Source organism: Mobula birostris, chromosome 5 (assembly GCF_030028105.1).
Source record: "Mobula birostris isolate sMobBir1 chromosome 5, sMobBir1.hap1, whole genome shotgun sequence".
Classification (NCBI taxonomy): domain Eukaryota; kingdom Metazoa; phylum Chordata; class Chondrichthyes; order Myliobatiformes; family Myliobatidae; genus Mobula; species Mobula birostris.
In genome coordinates, this window is record NC_092374.1 from 20,403,924 (window position 1) to 20,419,750 (window position 15,827).

General features: G+C 38.1%; 1 protein-coding gene across 1 annotated transcript in view; it reads left to right on the forward strand.

The window, feature by feature from the left end:
• Window positions 1–10,320, forward strand: part of spcs3 (signal peptidase complex subunit 3) — a 28,082-nt gene extending 17,762 nt beyond the window's left edge. Inside the window, exons 2-5 of the mRNA XM_072257681.1 lie at window positions 1,130–1,203; window positions 2,140–2,216; window positions 4,430–4,545; window positions 8,251–10,320. Coding sequence (XP_072113782.1) covers window positions 1,130–1,203; window positions 2,140–2,216; window positions 4,430–4,545; window positions 8,251–8,383 — 400 coding nt within the window. The 3' untranslated portion in view covers window positions 8,384–10,320. The remainder of the gene's footprint in view (window positions 1–1,129; window positions 1,204–2,139; window positions 2,217–4,429; window positions 4,546–8,250) is intronic.
• The last annotated feature ends 5,507 nt before the right edge of the window (window positions 10,321–15,827 follow it).

Below are 15,827 nucleotides of genomic sequence, written 5' to 3' on the forward strand. Positions count from 1 at the left end.
TCTAATCAGGCAGAAGACACTTGAAAGCACTACCACCAGGCTGAAGGACAGCTGACATCTTCTTTCCTACTACTGAGTGGTTCCCTAGTACAATAAGATGGACTCTTGACCTCTCAATCTTTCTGTGTAACTTTGCACCTTATTGTCTACTTGCACTGCATTTTCTGTGTACTGTAACATTTTATTCTTCATTTTATTATTCTTTTACATTGAACTACCTCAGTACACTATGCAATGAATTGATATGTAGGGACTGTTACAAAACAAGATTTTCCTTGGTACATGTGCCAATAATAAACTAATTTAATTCTCATTAGTCAAGTGGTCCAATAATCAGTCCTCAATTCATACCAATTTCAGTCCAGTGTCTTTTAATTTATCAGTAATTTCAAAAGTACACTTTGTTTAAAGCATTTTGATAGTCCAAATACACCACATCCACTGAATTATTACTGGTCTCTATATCAAAAAAGATCTTTAACTGATTTGAAAAACGTGGTTTTCGTTTTGTGAATCCAAGTTGATATCAGCCAATTGTGTTATTAATTCCAAGTGATCTGTAACTACTTCCTTAATAGAATTTACAATATCCTTACAATAGATTTCAAACTAACTTGTTTGTTGTTCCCCATTTTCACTCTTTTCCTCTTGGATTGTGGAAGTTAAATTTCCAGTCTGTTGGGGATATGAATTTTGCAGTGTGCCAACCAGTGATTTCACTGCATCTTTCAGAACCATACAAAGTTCAAAGTAGATTTATTATCAATGTACATGTACATCCTTTTCCTGTGGGCATTCATAGTTGATACAAAGAAACACAATAGAATCAATGAAATACTACAAATGACGGACAAACAACCGATGTGCAAAAGAAGACAAACTGTGCAGATATAATAAAAAAAATTGATAATAAATAACATTGAGAACATGAGTTGTAAAGTTGGTTAAAGTGAATCCGTAGGTTGTGACATGACCTCACAATTACAGTGACCCTTACAATGCAGTTCATCAGATCCTTAGAGATTCCTTCCAGCCCTTTTCATTTCTCCAACATTTTTCTAACCAATTAATAATTTTAAAGTATCTTGAATATGATTTAAGGATAACTCCTCAAACATTTTTATTTCAGGAAAAATGTAGAAGATTTCACAGGACCCAGAGAAAGAAGTGATTTGGGATTGATCACATTTGACCTGTCTGCAGATATCCTTTGAATACTTTTATTTAACCATTAATAAAATACAATTCATGAAAGTTTCAAACAAGTGTTAGACATAAGGCAATTTGATTATAATAGATTAATGCTGAAATAATTCCAGTATCTCAAAGATTTAACTAATACAGCAAGAATTTAAGGCACTTGTAAATAATTAGCTATGTGGCTCTTCTCAAACTCAGGGGTTTTTATATCTATCTATTATATATCCAGACAGCGGCCACTTTATTAGGTACAGGAGTGGAATCCAGTATGATCTTATGTTTGGACTGAATAACAACTGAGGCTCTTGACCATGTCTGCATTCTTTTATGCGTTGAGTTGCTGATTAGCTATTTGCATTAACCACTAGGTGTTCTTAATAAAGTGGCCACTGAGTGTACAGCTATTTCTGCCTTATTCAGCACTTACTTATGCAGGCTGGCTTAACATTTTAAAATAAGATCATTTATATTGCTTGAGGTGGCCAATTTCAACCATGTTTGAGCTGTCTGCTCTTCAGTTGCCTTTGCATCCTGGCACATGCACATTTCGTACTCACCTGAATATATAAAGATGGGAAAAGGAAACATGGTTAAGGCTTGCTGTGTTGCATTCAGTATTCCTGTGCCTACAATCATTGGAATTTATAGTTCTATGGTATTGCCAGTTATCCTAATAGTTGGGTAAATATTTACAGCTGCTACAAAGAGGCAAACTATCATGAGTGCAACTTCACCAGGGGTTTTCTGGGAGTTAAAACAGGTTCAGAAGAATGCTTCTGATTTAGTTCATCTATTTTGGATCTGTTAATTGGAACAGGGCATGAGGGAAATTGAGCAACCTTATGTCTGAGCTGGTTTATGCAGTGAGAACTGCAAACTAAATTGTGATTTGCTGCAGTTTTATAACTTTTTTAAATGTTTTCTTTAACTTCCTTTTACATTTGAAGCCAATCTTTGACTGGAATGTCAAGCAACTGTTTCTTTATTTATCAGCAGAGTACAAAACAAAAAATAATGTAAGTGCATTTTCCATATGTAATATGTTTATTATTTAAAATGAATATTAGATGCTTGGTGCCACAAGCTCATTAGTATAGTCAGGAACTTAAATAATTTTGGAAATGACATAAATGGCCTCAAGGTTTGGGAAGTGCCATGTAGGGGGACAGATTATGACATAGGAAATACATAGCCAAAAGTGAGTGGGAGGGGGCAGAGATTTCAATGTACCGTTCAGTAAGAAATACAAGTGACCAAAAACTGGGATATGTGTGTTAATCTCATTATCTGATTAGGTTCCTTCCAGGTTCTTATTTTAAATTGAACATTTTGAAACCTCTATAAACAGAAGCCTGTGACTCTACCGTCCGCCTGCCTTGATTTACTTTTTGTTTTCGCCTCCAACCTCTTCACATATTAACTCAACAATGGTCATTGTTAAAGGGAAGAGAAACTGACCATAGACCCAACAATAATTCCCACTGTCGTCTATAAGGCGTTTGTATGTTCTTCCCGTTACTGTGTAGGTTTCTTCTGAGAGCTCCGGTTTTCTGCAACAGTCCAAAAACATACCGGTTGGTAGGTTAATTGGTCATTGTAAATTGTCCCATGATTAGGGTAGGATTAAATCAGGCGGCGTGGCTTAAAGGGTCAGAAAGGCCTATTCCACACTGTATTCCAATAAATAAATATATAAATAATTATGAAAATGCATCTCAAGTTTAGAGCAAATAAATGCACTTTGGAGTTGAATGTCAAATGTATGTGGACACAATTCTGTCTTAACCCAGAGGCATAGGGAGGGAATACCTGTGCTCAGGATCTTGGTAGTTGAATGTCTGCTTACTGAACAATTTAAATGTAGGTAAGGGCAAGAGGCCTAAGTCAGAGAAATGTAGAAATTGTCACCAGAAGAGCTGTGTGGGTGGAATTAAATCACGGTGTCTTCACTTAACCAGAGATCAATATACTTAATTAAGTAGGACTAATAGGTGAATGAAGTTCGGCGGTGGGTATCAACGTTCTTAATGAGTATTTTATAGAGATGAGGAGTGCTGACCAGATTGTATTGGAATGGTCTATACATGACAGGCACAAATGAAGGGTTTCACTGGCAGAGAGTTGAGTTACGGTTTTAGTTGTCAATGTTATGAAGTAAAAATTGCCAAATCTGGAGATGGCTTGGATTTGTGATCTGAAACCCAACTTCATCAAACTACACCAAGATCGAGTACAGTTTCCATGGTAATTTTGAGACATTTGGCATGAAGAGAAATAGATTTGTGCTAAGAAAGGGAACGTGACTGAACAAAATGGTTTAGCCTTCTGAAGCACGTAAGAATCCTTTCATGAATCACTCCTAGCAGTTTGTTCGTAGCAATCCATTTAGAAAGGGTGTTCAGAGAATGGCAGCGTTACTTAATTCTGTGCAAGTATTATAGATTCTGGGATGCGTAAACTGACTAAAATTTAATCCTGAAAATGTGAGTTATATTGTTAACAAAAATGCAGCATTATTTTCACTTTCCAGTATTTACTACAAAATGATTGATTAATCTGATGAATAATTCACATTTCAATCACCATTTTTGTTTACTCTTAAAGGGGTATATAGCGGCAAAACTAATTAAAAATCAAAACAAAACAACTTTCGCTAGCCTGAGGCTGCCACGGAGTTGATATACTTGCAAGATACACCCTCAGCTCCAATGAAATGATTGTTCAAAGAGTCAAATCTTTTATTTGATCTTTTATTAACAATTAGCAAACATGTAATCTTGAAGCGATATTAAGTGATCAGCAAAGATATGACCTCTGACAGTCCCAAGCCACAAACTGCAATGAAATAAGCAAGAATACGCAACTTCGCTGTTGCCGTGCCCCCACTGATGTGACTAGTATCATAAATGTACAGCACCGAATACATGGTACAAATGAACAGTACACACTTCATCCACTTGCAGATAATTGGGACCAAATCCTGGTTAAACTCTCCACAAGACAGAGGTGCTTGGAGGTCACTCCCCTCCGTAGGGAAGCACCAAGATGAGCCATTTCAGATATTAACACTTTTTCAAACTATTGTCTGTGCAGATATAGACTGATGACATATCTATAGCATTTTTCTTTCTAGATTCATAGCAGTTGAAGGTCTTTCTTATCGTTTTGTGTGTACTGCTGTTAATAGTTTTCTGCATTTAAGTTACTTTAGGTCTTATTATGTGTGTAGGCATTGAATCAGGTTGTTCTCTGGGATAAGATTGTACTTCGTGGAGACCAAACGAAGTTGGATCTGAAAGATATGAAGTCAAAATATTTCTTCTTTGATGATGGAAATGGTCTGAAGTAAGCAATTTATTCAACTTTATCCTCTAAATATTTCACTTAATGAAACAGTTTCTCATTAATTTTACAAGTTAAATTATTCTAAGTGATTGAATGGTGTCTATTGTGCGAGTAACCGTGTGAGATGAAATAAATAATTTGCAATTGAAGCAGGTAGAAGTGAAATTAAAAAACATTGAATTAAAAATACATTATGCTAGTAGTCTAGTTGGTCTCTATGATTCGCCACTCAGATACTGGGCATCTGTATACAGCACTTCCTTTTTATGATCATTGAGTTTTGTGCTTCAGTTTTTGAGGACTTGAACCCACAATTTTTTGACTCTGAAGGTGCTTCTGAGCAATATTAAACCCACATTATTTGATATTTAAATTTGTTTATTTTTTCCCTTCTGCCAAAGGTATGAATTTGTAATGAAACAAGGAAACAACAAAAGCCCTGTTACTTTACTATTTAATTATGAGATTTATTTGTTCATTGTCTTTAATTTGCACAAAGAATTAAGTTGTGAAACCTAGATTTTTTTGATAAATACAAAATATTACTATATATATAAAAACATGCATTAAGATAGCACCATTAAGAAGGTTAGAATATTTAGCCATTGTATGGTTGACAAGTAGTATGTTAAGATTCCTGTTATTATTATTAGTTGCTGTGAAATACTATAATAGTCATTGGTATTACCAACCTCTAGCAAATGATTAATATGATATGTTCAAGACTATAGTTGGGTTGTAAGTTGAGAAAGTGTGCAGTAAAGTAGTTGGAACCCCACACTGCATCCAGGTGGTAAAAATTAAATCCTGGAAAATGAACCTTTTGATGCATATTAGAAAAAATCTGAAGGAATGGTTAATAAACTTGAAAAAAAATGTAATGTGCACTGGTTAAAATCTGAATAAATTATTCAAAGAAGAGCATGGAAGATTTTAGATGTTGTAAAATTAGTGTTTTTCACTTTTCAAGGGTTTTCAATTTCAGCACTTAGTTCCTGCACTTTTGCTTTAACAATAACTTTACAATTAATATATTTGGCTTTTATAGAGAGTGTTTCACTTCTATCTTTCATGTGAGGTCAAATGCTTTACTATGTAGTTATTGCAATAAATAAAAAAGGAGTTTTCCAAAGCAGCCAACAAGAATGACTGTGCAATCAGATAGACATACTCAAAACAGGAAACTGATGCAATTGTTTCGTGATTTAAAAAGAGGAACAGGATTTTTTAGTGGCATAGAGCGGCGTTGCTCAGATCTGGAACTGGCCATCACAAATGTCTCTAGTATAGGTAGGAGTACCAGGCCATGTTAATAGGTAGAGAATAGCTTACAGGGAAATAATGGGATGATGAAAATGCTTTGAAAGCCATCATAGACATGAATGGCTTCCTGTATCATTAGAAGCTACAAGAAATAGGGTGGCAAGGTAGCAAAGCCATTAGCATAATGCTGCTACAGCACCAGTGACCCAAGTTCAATTCTCACTGCTACTTGTAAGGAATTTATACATCTCCCCATGACCGTGTTAGTTTCCTCCCACTTTCTGAAGATGTACAGGCTAGTAAATTAGTTGGACACATGGGTGTAGTTAAGCAGCATGGATTACTGTGCTGTATATCTAAATTAAAAATAAAATATTAAAAAAATAAATTCAGATTGATGCAAATCTGAATCAATCAGATTGATGTGTGTGACACTGGTGAAATATCCAGGAAAGTGTGCACCATGTGATTCCTAGTGTGTGTTCATTGGCCTTTAAGTGGATTATTTCTAGCCAGGGATGTGGTACTGAGTGTTGCAGTTTGACTCTACTCCCTGGTCTACGAATGGGCCAAAGATCTGAGCAGAGAACACAGGCAGGATTTCCAATGCTCTTGGTATCCAGGGAAGCCTTACATCAAGCTTGGTCTCTGTTACTCGATTTTTCACTCTGTTAACTAACCAATCAGCAAGTAAGGGCATAATGCTGTAAGAAGTAGGGTATCTATATGTGGATATTGGTCCCTTTGCTGGAAGAAAGTTGATAGAAAACCTGGGTAAAAAAAATTAGGAATTGATACTTGCAGTACCATCAATAGCCTCCAGGTGTCAATGTTCAGCTTATGGAAACCATCCTGAACTGCCGCACCAATTAGCAATTTTTTTAAGCAATTACACTCTTGATCCCACTTTTCTTTCAACTAACTTTCAACATGCTAGAATGCATGTTCCATATATGCCTGTACTGTGTATTAAATCATGGTAGTCCTTACAATTCTTACTGTGATTCCGGTGAACAGTGGGCCATTGAGAGTCCAGTCACAAACAAGAGAAAATCTGCAGATGCAGGAAATCCAAGCAACATGCACAAAATGCTGGCCATTGAGAGTGTTGCATATTCTAACTATTTCACCCTGATATGTTTGCAAATGATCTGTGTTGTAACTTGTGTGTTCAGAGGGATTTTTTAATCAATAAACCTCCCTGAGAAACTAATGTTGAGCTAATAGCAATTTCCTGTCTTCAATATGTCTTTCTAATTGCATAGGCATTCTTGTTGGCCGCTTTGGAAAGCTTGAGAATTTTTTTAATTTGTGGCAATTACTACATAGTAAAACATTAAGTAAAGTAAAGGCATCCGTTATTCTTGCGAGACCATGGATCTGCACCTGGAAAGTCTTCACTCTCCAGGGCGCAGGTCTGGGCAAGGTTGTATGGAAGACCAGCAGTTGCCCATACTGCAAGTCTCCCCTCTCCACGACACCAATGTTGTCCAAGGGAAGGGCATTAGGACCCATACAGCTTGGCACCAGTGTCGTCGCAGAGCACTGTGTGGCTAAGTGCCTTGCTCAAGGACACAATACGCTGCCTTGACTGGGGCTCAAACTCACAACCTTCAGATCGCTAGTCGAATGCCTTAACCACTTGGCCACGTGCCCACACAATAAAACATTAGGCTTTTGATAACATAACTTTGACTAAAATTTGACCTTGAGCCACATGTATTTTTTGGGGACAGGTAACCAAAGTATGATTGAAGTGGAGGCCTTACCGAAGGTGAAGACAGATTAGAGACAAAATGTCAGCACTTAAGGGGCAGATGTTTGTTTGTCGTTGTAGTGGTGTAAATCTGGAAAGTATGTGAAGCCAGTTTGTGGGGTGTAAAGCTCTGTACAGCGGTGGAGGGTAGATTAAGATTATGAAGGCATTTGGGTCCCAAATCAGTGACTTTGTATTTACTATTCTTGCATTCTGTTTTGACTTAATTTCCTATTGTGGGGGAATCTAGAACCAGAGGGCACAGCCTCAGAATAGAGAGCCATCCAATTAGAACAGAGAAGAGGAGGGATTTTTTTAGCCAGAGGTTGGTGAATCTGTGGAATTCATTGCCAGAGAAGCCATGGAAACCAAGTCATTGAGTATATTTAAAACTGAGCTTGATAAGGTTCTTAATTAATCAGGGCGTCAAGGTTACGGGAAGAAGGCAGGAGAATGATGTTGAGAAGGATAATAAATCAGACATGATGGAATGGTAGAGTCGACTCAATGGGCCAAATGGCCTAATTCTGCACTTATGTCTTTTGGTCTTGTAGTCTGGTAAATCAAAGGAGCTTAGAATGATCAAAACTTGTTAAGTGCTAGGGCTTCTGTCATAGGACATGTTTAAATATAAAATTGTGTTTATAATAAAACTCACACATTTTGGTGTTTTTTTTTCTTGACAGGGGTAATGAAAACATCACATTGACTCTGTCCTGGAATGTGGTCCCAAATGCTGGGATTCTGCCTCTTATAATGGGTTCAGGGCACTACTCTGTTGCATTTCCAGACTCGTATGAGATGACAAAAAGCTATTGAACTTCTGACTCTTTTCTTTGTTATAGTACCTTTTATTGTTGTAATTTGAAGCTCATAACTCAGAACGTATTTTTATATCCAAATATCATGTCTGCGAGGCTGGGGTGAAAAAAAACCTGAAAACTCCCCGCAAATGAAAATAAAAATGGGTGACTGTTTTGTATTTTTTTGTAATGGGCGCACAAATTTTGCATTGTAATTTTTTTTTGGTTCAGATTTGATCCCATTCAATGACGTGTTGGATTGGGATGAGTCGAGAAAGGCGTATGTCTGCACACTTCACGTGAAACAGAAATAAACACATGACTGATCATGAGTACGATACCTAATTCCTAGGAAATCCAACCCTCTTTTCCTTTAAAAGTGTGATTCATTTTCTCCATTAAGAGTTGACTCATCATACACAATACATAGGTAGGTTGCTGTTTACACCACAACTTACATACATTTGGTATTTTTAAATGTATTGACTCTTGCATTAATAAGAGTTGTGTAGCATGTTAAATTGTTCACCTTTGCACCAAGCCTGTGCTTGTTACACCATAGCACTGACTTGTCATCACCCGGGTCAGTTGATGAAGGCGCAGACTTGATGGGCCAAAGAGTCGGTTTCTGTACTTTGGTGCTCTGACTCTATGAAATGTCAACTTGTGACTTAGATATGTTAATATGGTAACCTGCACCTCCAGTGGCCATTATCCAGTCGCACAGAGACTTCGTTCAGGTCAGGACTTGGCAGCATGGTGGCCAGACTTACTTAAGCCCATCACCCCTACTGAAGCATAGGCCACCAACAGCAACTCACCAGAGTCCTCTCTCCTGAGCCAGTCTTTCAAGTTGTCCACAAGTGTAGCCATCTTCTTGCTGTCAGCGAAGATCCTTCCTCTCCCAGATATGAGGTCTTTAGAGCTTCTGCTGGCATTTCTGTAGCTCTAGGTTTTTATGGGATGGGGTTGCTGGCACGATGCCCAATCCTCCTCCTTTCACAGCTGGGTTTGGGACCATCCACGGCAGAGTTATGTTGACCTGAGAGGCCCTACATATTACTCTTAATTCTCCTGTTTCCAAGACTTGCTACACCCAACGAAGATTGTTGATTTTAGGCCTGTCCCTTTAAATTAACTCCTCCTATTTTTGGATCCAATGGGTAAAGGTTAATGATGGGGAGTAGCAAAATGAGGTGAAGGGGATTAAGTTCAGCAGTTGCTCAATCTATTCAGTGTGTAGATGGGAAAAGGGTGAAAGTTCTCTTCATTTAAACATGAAAGAGAAGGAGTTACATAGCCAGCCATGGCAGTTCAGGTGTTCTCTGGAAGGCAAAGCTAAGTCACTGCTTTCTTTTTCTGCCTCCTCAACCCTAAACAAAAGTTCACTGGATTCAATTTGTATCCTTGAAGGAAATGATAGCCTCCTTATTAATTATGCTATGTAATAATCTCCCCTCCAACTTCTAAAGCCTTAATCATGACATTTGTTATGCTCATTGCAACTTGTTTACTTGCTACGGTGAGGATTTTATTTTCTGTGCACAAAAAATGAATCCCATTCCTCAAATGAAAACAGGTTTACTTCATCTTAGGACTCTTCATGTTTTTCTTTACTGTACCTAAAAAAATACACAAAGTAAATTGAAGCATGAGTATTTATACCAGTTATTCTGGGGATGTTCCGAGCATTGCTTGTATCTTGCAGCACATCAGCTTTTATACTGTATTAATTACTGTGAATTGCAACAAAAATACAACAATGTGCATATTCTGTGGAACAGAATATATTAAATCCTTTTCGTGGTATATTTTAATGGTTGGCAAAACACTGTACATGGGAGGGAATTGAGGTTGGAAACCCAGAAATCTGAAAGATTTTTTTAAAAAGGCTGTGCTTTACAAAAAAAAGCTTGTGTTTGAATAAAAGGTTTTGATTTTTTTTGTCCATGAGGTTTGTCCATTGTCCATTGGTTTGCTGTTAACCTTTTGTACTGCCTCTCACATTGCTCAATCACTCACCCTTGAATTTATAATGTAGAAGCCACATCTGTACAGAACCAAATGTTTGGCATGGCAGTGCAACCTGAACCTGACTAGTCACCTGAAGAGTGCAAGTGTGTGGGTGTGTGTGTCCATTCATTCGTTCGTTCCCTTGCACTGTTTAATCTCATTCTTTGTGTATCATTAGCTACTGGACTGCTAAGCCAGAGATTCAAATTTAAAATCCCACTTTGGCAGCTGAAAAGCTTTAACTTGCTTAATTCAATAAAAGTGTAGTACCTCTAATTACATTGAACAGTACAGCACAGACCCTACTTTGTGTGATTTAAAAAAAAGCTTAGCCTGTACATCCCCTTTAAACTTTTCCCCTCTCACCTTACAGCTACAGCCCTGTTGTTGACCTTCAAGAGCAAAAGAAAGCCATAGGCCATAATGACCTTACACCTGCTTTGCAATAGAGTCATGGTAATAAAATCAGTGCCAGTCCCCTGCACTTAACTCTATTTCCCTCAGTTCTTTCAAAATCTAAAAATCTATTTTGCTATTTTGAATATATTGAGTCACAGACCTCTCAGGTAGATAATGCTAAAGGTCGGCTGTCCTCTTGTCAATGAATTTCTTCTCATCTTAGGCCAGTGTGATTACTTTCTTTTGAGACTGTGAAATGTGATCCAGATGTCAGCCAGATGAGACATAAAAGTTCAAAGTAAATTTATTTATTTTTAGTAATTTTGTAAATTTAAGTACATTTGTCACCATATCCAACCCTGAGGTTCATTTTCTCGTAGGCAATCACAATAAATACAAGAAACACAGTAGAATCAGTGAAAGACCGCACCCAACAGGACGGCAAGCAACTAATGTGCGAAAGACTAAAAGCTCTGTAAATACAAAAAAAGAAAATCAAAAGAAATAATAATAAATAAATTGAGCACTTGAGACGAAGAGTCTTTGAAAGTGAGTCCATAGGTTATGGGAATAGTTCAGTGATGGAATGAGAGAAGTTATCCCCTCTGGTTCAAAAGCATGATGGTTGAGGAGTAATGACCCCTCAAGCATCATCCCTGGATCTATGTAGCCAAGTGCAATAGAATGTGGTATTTTCCTGTGCAATCATTCTGAAATCTAGGCAGTAAAAATTCAGTCCGGTTGATATTTCTTCAAAAGATTATTCACATTCCACAATCCTAACAATCAACTGAGTGAATCTGCATTGCTTGATCCAGCATCATGGATGTTTCCTGCATGTTACTGTGCTGAACATTGTAGACATTCTATGTTACAGGCTGCCCCCACCACATCGTCAGTTTGTGTTGGTTGTTAAAGCAAACGATGCATTTCACTGTATGTTTTGATGTACATGTGATTAATAAATTGATCTAAATAGATCTAATTCATCAAAACTATATCCTTCCTTAGATGGGGAGTTCAGGGTTGTACAGAAAATGCAAATGTCATCTGAGCAGCATCCTATACAATTGCAGTGAAATGCTTGTGCCTTGAATTGAAATCATCTTGCAGTAATAGCGAGCATACAGTATACAGTAGCTATTTAATTTGTTGTGCCTGTAAGTTTGGGTAATTCAATGAACAAGAATATCCTGGTCCTTCTGAACACCAGCACATGAATCTTTCACCCTATTGAGAAAATGCTGCTGCTTCTCGCCCCTCCCCCCAGTATTCTGCACTATAATGTTCCATTTATCTTCACCCTTTTAGAATGCTTAGTTTGTGTATTTCCCTTTATTCCTGTCTACAACCTCCTTGCCACCAGGCTTGTATCATAGACAAATCTGGATACATATAGTCCCTTTATTACCTGTACAGTGCCTATAAAATGTATTCACCCTCCAGGGGTTTTCATGTTTATATTGTTTTACAACATTGAATCACAGTGGATTAATTTGGCTTTTTTTGACACTAATCAACAGAAATACTCTTGTGTCAAAGTGAAAACATCTATGAAGCGATCTAAATTAATTACAAACATAAAACACAAAATAATTCATTGCATAAGTATTCATACCTTCAAGTCAGTATTTAGTAGATGAGCCTTTAGCAGCAGTGACAGCCTTGATTCTGTGTGGATAAGTCTTCAACAGCTTTGCACATCCAGACACTGCAATTTTTCCCCATTCTTCTTTACAAAACTGCTCAAGTTCTGTCTGTTTGCATAGGGATCGTGAGTGAACAGCCCTTTTCAGGTCCAACCACAAGTTCTCAATTGGATTGAGGTCTGGACTCGGACTTAGCTACTCCAGGACATCAACTTTGTTTTTTTTTAAGCCATTCCTGTGTAGCTTTGGCTTTATGCTTGGGGTCATTGTCTTGCTGAAAAACAAATCTCCCAAGTCGCAGTTCTCTTGCAAATTGCATCAGGTTTTCTCTGTATTTTGCTGCATTCATTTTACCCTCAACCTTCATAAGCATTCTAGGGCCTACTGCAGTGAGGCATTCCCACAGCATGATGCAGCCACCACGATGCTTCACGGTAGGGATGGTGTGCTTTTGATGACGTGTGTTGTTTGGCTTTCGATCTGATGGCTGAAAAGCTCAATTTTGGTTTCATTAGACCATAAACCTTCCAGCTGACTTCAGTGTCTCCCACATGCCTTCTATCAAACTCTAGTTGAGATTTCATGTGAGTTTTTTTTCAACAGTGGCTTTTTCTTTGCCACTCTGCCATATAGCTGTGATTGGTGAAGAACCCGTGCAACAGTTACTGTATGCACAGTCTCTCCCAATTCAGCCACCGAAGCTTGGAACTCCTCCAGAGTTGTCAGGTCTCTTGCTGGCCTCTCCCTCACTAGTCCCCTTTTCGCACAGTCACTCAATTTTTGAGGACAGCCTGCTCTTGGCAGATTTACAGCTCTGCCATATTCTTTCCATTTCTTGATGATTGACTTAACCGTACTCCAGCAGATATTCAGTGGCTTGGAAATTTTCTTGCAACCATTTTCTGACTTGTGCTTTTCAATAACCTTTTTGTGAAGTTGCTTGGAATGTCCTTTTGTCTTCATGCTGTAGTTTTTGTCAGGATACTGACTCACCAGCAGTTGGACCTTCCAGGTACAGGTGTATTTTTACTGTAAGCTATTAAAACTCCTTGACTGCACGCAGGTCTCCAAAAACAGATCTTCATTTAATTAATGATGTGCCTTCTAAAACCAGGTGGTTGCATCAGTGATGATTTGGTGTGTTATGTTAAAGGGGGTTGAATATTTATGCAATCAATTATTTTGTGTTTTATATTTATAATCACTTTGACAGAAATTAAAGATCTGTTTTTATTTTGACACAAAAGTGTCTTTTTTCTGTTGATCAGTGTCAAAAAAACCCAAATTAAATCCACTGTTGTAAACAATAAAAAATGAAAACTTCCAAGGGGGTGGGAGTGAATACTTTTTATAGGCACTGTATATTGATTACAAACACCTTAGGGCTTCCATATTTTCCTGCCTCCCAAATGTTTATGAACAGTTTTTTGAAACACTTGTTCCTGTCCATTAACCAATGTTAAATCAACAGTGGAATCTTATGTAAAATACCATGGGTAATTGTTTTATTTAATTCTTTCTCATAGTTTTCAAAGGCCTGAAAGTGTATCTATGCCACATCCACAGGTTTGCCTTCGATGCTGTTCGTGTACCTGTTTTTGTTAGATATTGCATATAGAATTCCATTTTATAAACTTGTGTCCCCTTCAAAAAATAAATTATTTTCTTTACCTAATCTGGCTTGCATGTAGCTCTGCACCCAAAACAATGTAGGTTTCAACTGCTCTCTTTGAAGTGTACCAGGAGGTCATGCTGTTCAAGATTAACCAACATAAACCTTCCCTGAGAGCTGCATGAAGAAGCCAAGTATTTAATTCCCATCTTTATTGCAACCTGAGACACTAGCCTTTTCAGAGAGCAGTTAAGTCAACAAGCTTGTAGGGTGTGGTGTCACATATGTGGATTATCCATCAAAAAATGATGAGCCAAATAGGTGTCTGCAATATTGTAGGTGGTTAATGATTCTAGGTTTATTTATTGGAATTGCCGTCTCCTGAACCTCTAAGTTTGCAAAGTCAATTGTTGTCAGTGGTAAAGGACCTGGCACAGGTACTTGCACAAGTAACACTCTTAATGTAACTGTTCGGAATCAGAATCAGGTTTGTTATCACCAGCGTGTGATGTGAAATTTGTTAACTTAGCAGCAGCAGTTCAATGCAATGCATAATCTAGCAGAGAAAAAAAATAATAATAAATAAACAAGTAAAATCAATTACGTATATTGAACAGATTTTTTCTTAAGTGCAAAAACAGCAATACTGTATATTTTTTTAAAAAGTGAGGAAGTGTCCAAAGATTCAATGTCCATTTAGGAATCAGATGGCAGAGGGGAAGAAGCTGTTCCTGAATCGCTGAGTGTGTGGCTTCAGGCTTCTATAGTTGTTTTCACTAGTGAGAGAGTCTTGGAGCAGAGAGCACAGCCTCAGAATAGAAGGCTGTCCATTTGGAACAGTGATGATGAGAAATTTCATTAGCCTGAGATTGGTGAATCTGTGCAGTTCATTGACAAAGGCAGCAGTGGAGGATAAGGCATTGGGTAAATTTAAAGCGGAGGTTGATACGTTCTTGATTAGTAAGGGCATCAAAGATTACAGAGAGAATGGAGGGTGGATTTGAGAGGGAAAATCAATCAGTTGTACTGGAATGGCAGAGCAGATCTGATGGGCCGAATGGCTTAATTCTGCTACAGACACAAAAGGATGAGAGGTGACCTTATAGAGGTGTACAAGATAATGAGAGGCATTGATCATGTGGATAGGCAGAGGCTTTTTCCCAGGGCTGAAATGGCTAGCATGAGAGGGCATAGTTTTAAGGTGCTTGGAAGCAGGTACAGAGGAGATGCCGGGAGAAAGTTGTTTACTCAGAGAGTGATGAGTGCATGGAATGGGCTGCCAGTGGTGGAGGCGGAAACAATAAGGTCTTTTAACAGACTCCTGGATAGGTACATGGAGCTTAGAAAAATACAGGGCTATGGATAAACCTAGGTAGTTCTAAGGTAAGGACATGTTTGGCACAGCTTTGTGGGCTGAAGGGCCTGTATTGCGCTGTAGGTTTTCTATGTTTCTAGGTTTCTATGTTTCTAAAATGCTGGAGGAACTCAGAAGGCCAGGCAGCATCTATGGAAAAGAGTAAACAGTCAATGTTTCAGGCTGAGACCCTTCATCAGGACTGGAAAAAAAAGATGAGATATCAGAGCGAGAAGGTGGGGGAAGGGAAGGGAAAACACTAGGTGATAGGTGAAACTGGGAGAGGAGGAGCTATGAAAAAAGGGCTGGGAAGTAGATTAATGAAAGAGATAAAGGGATGGAGAAGGGGGAATCTGATAGGAGAGGGTAGAAGACCATGGAAGAAAGGGAAGGGGGAGGAGCACTAGAGGGAGGTGATGGACAGGTAAGGAGA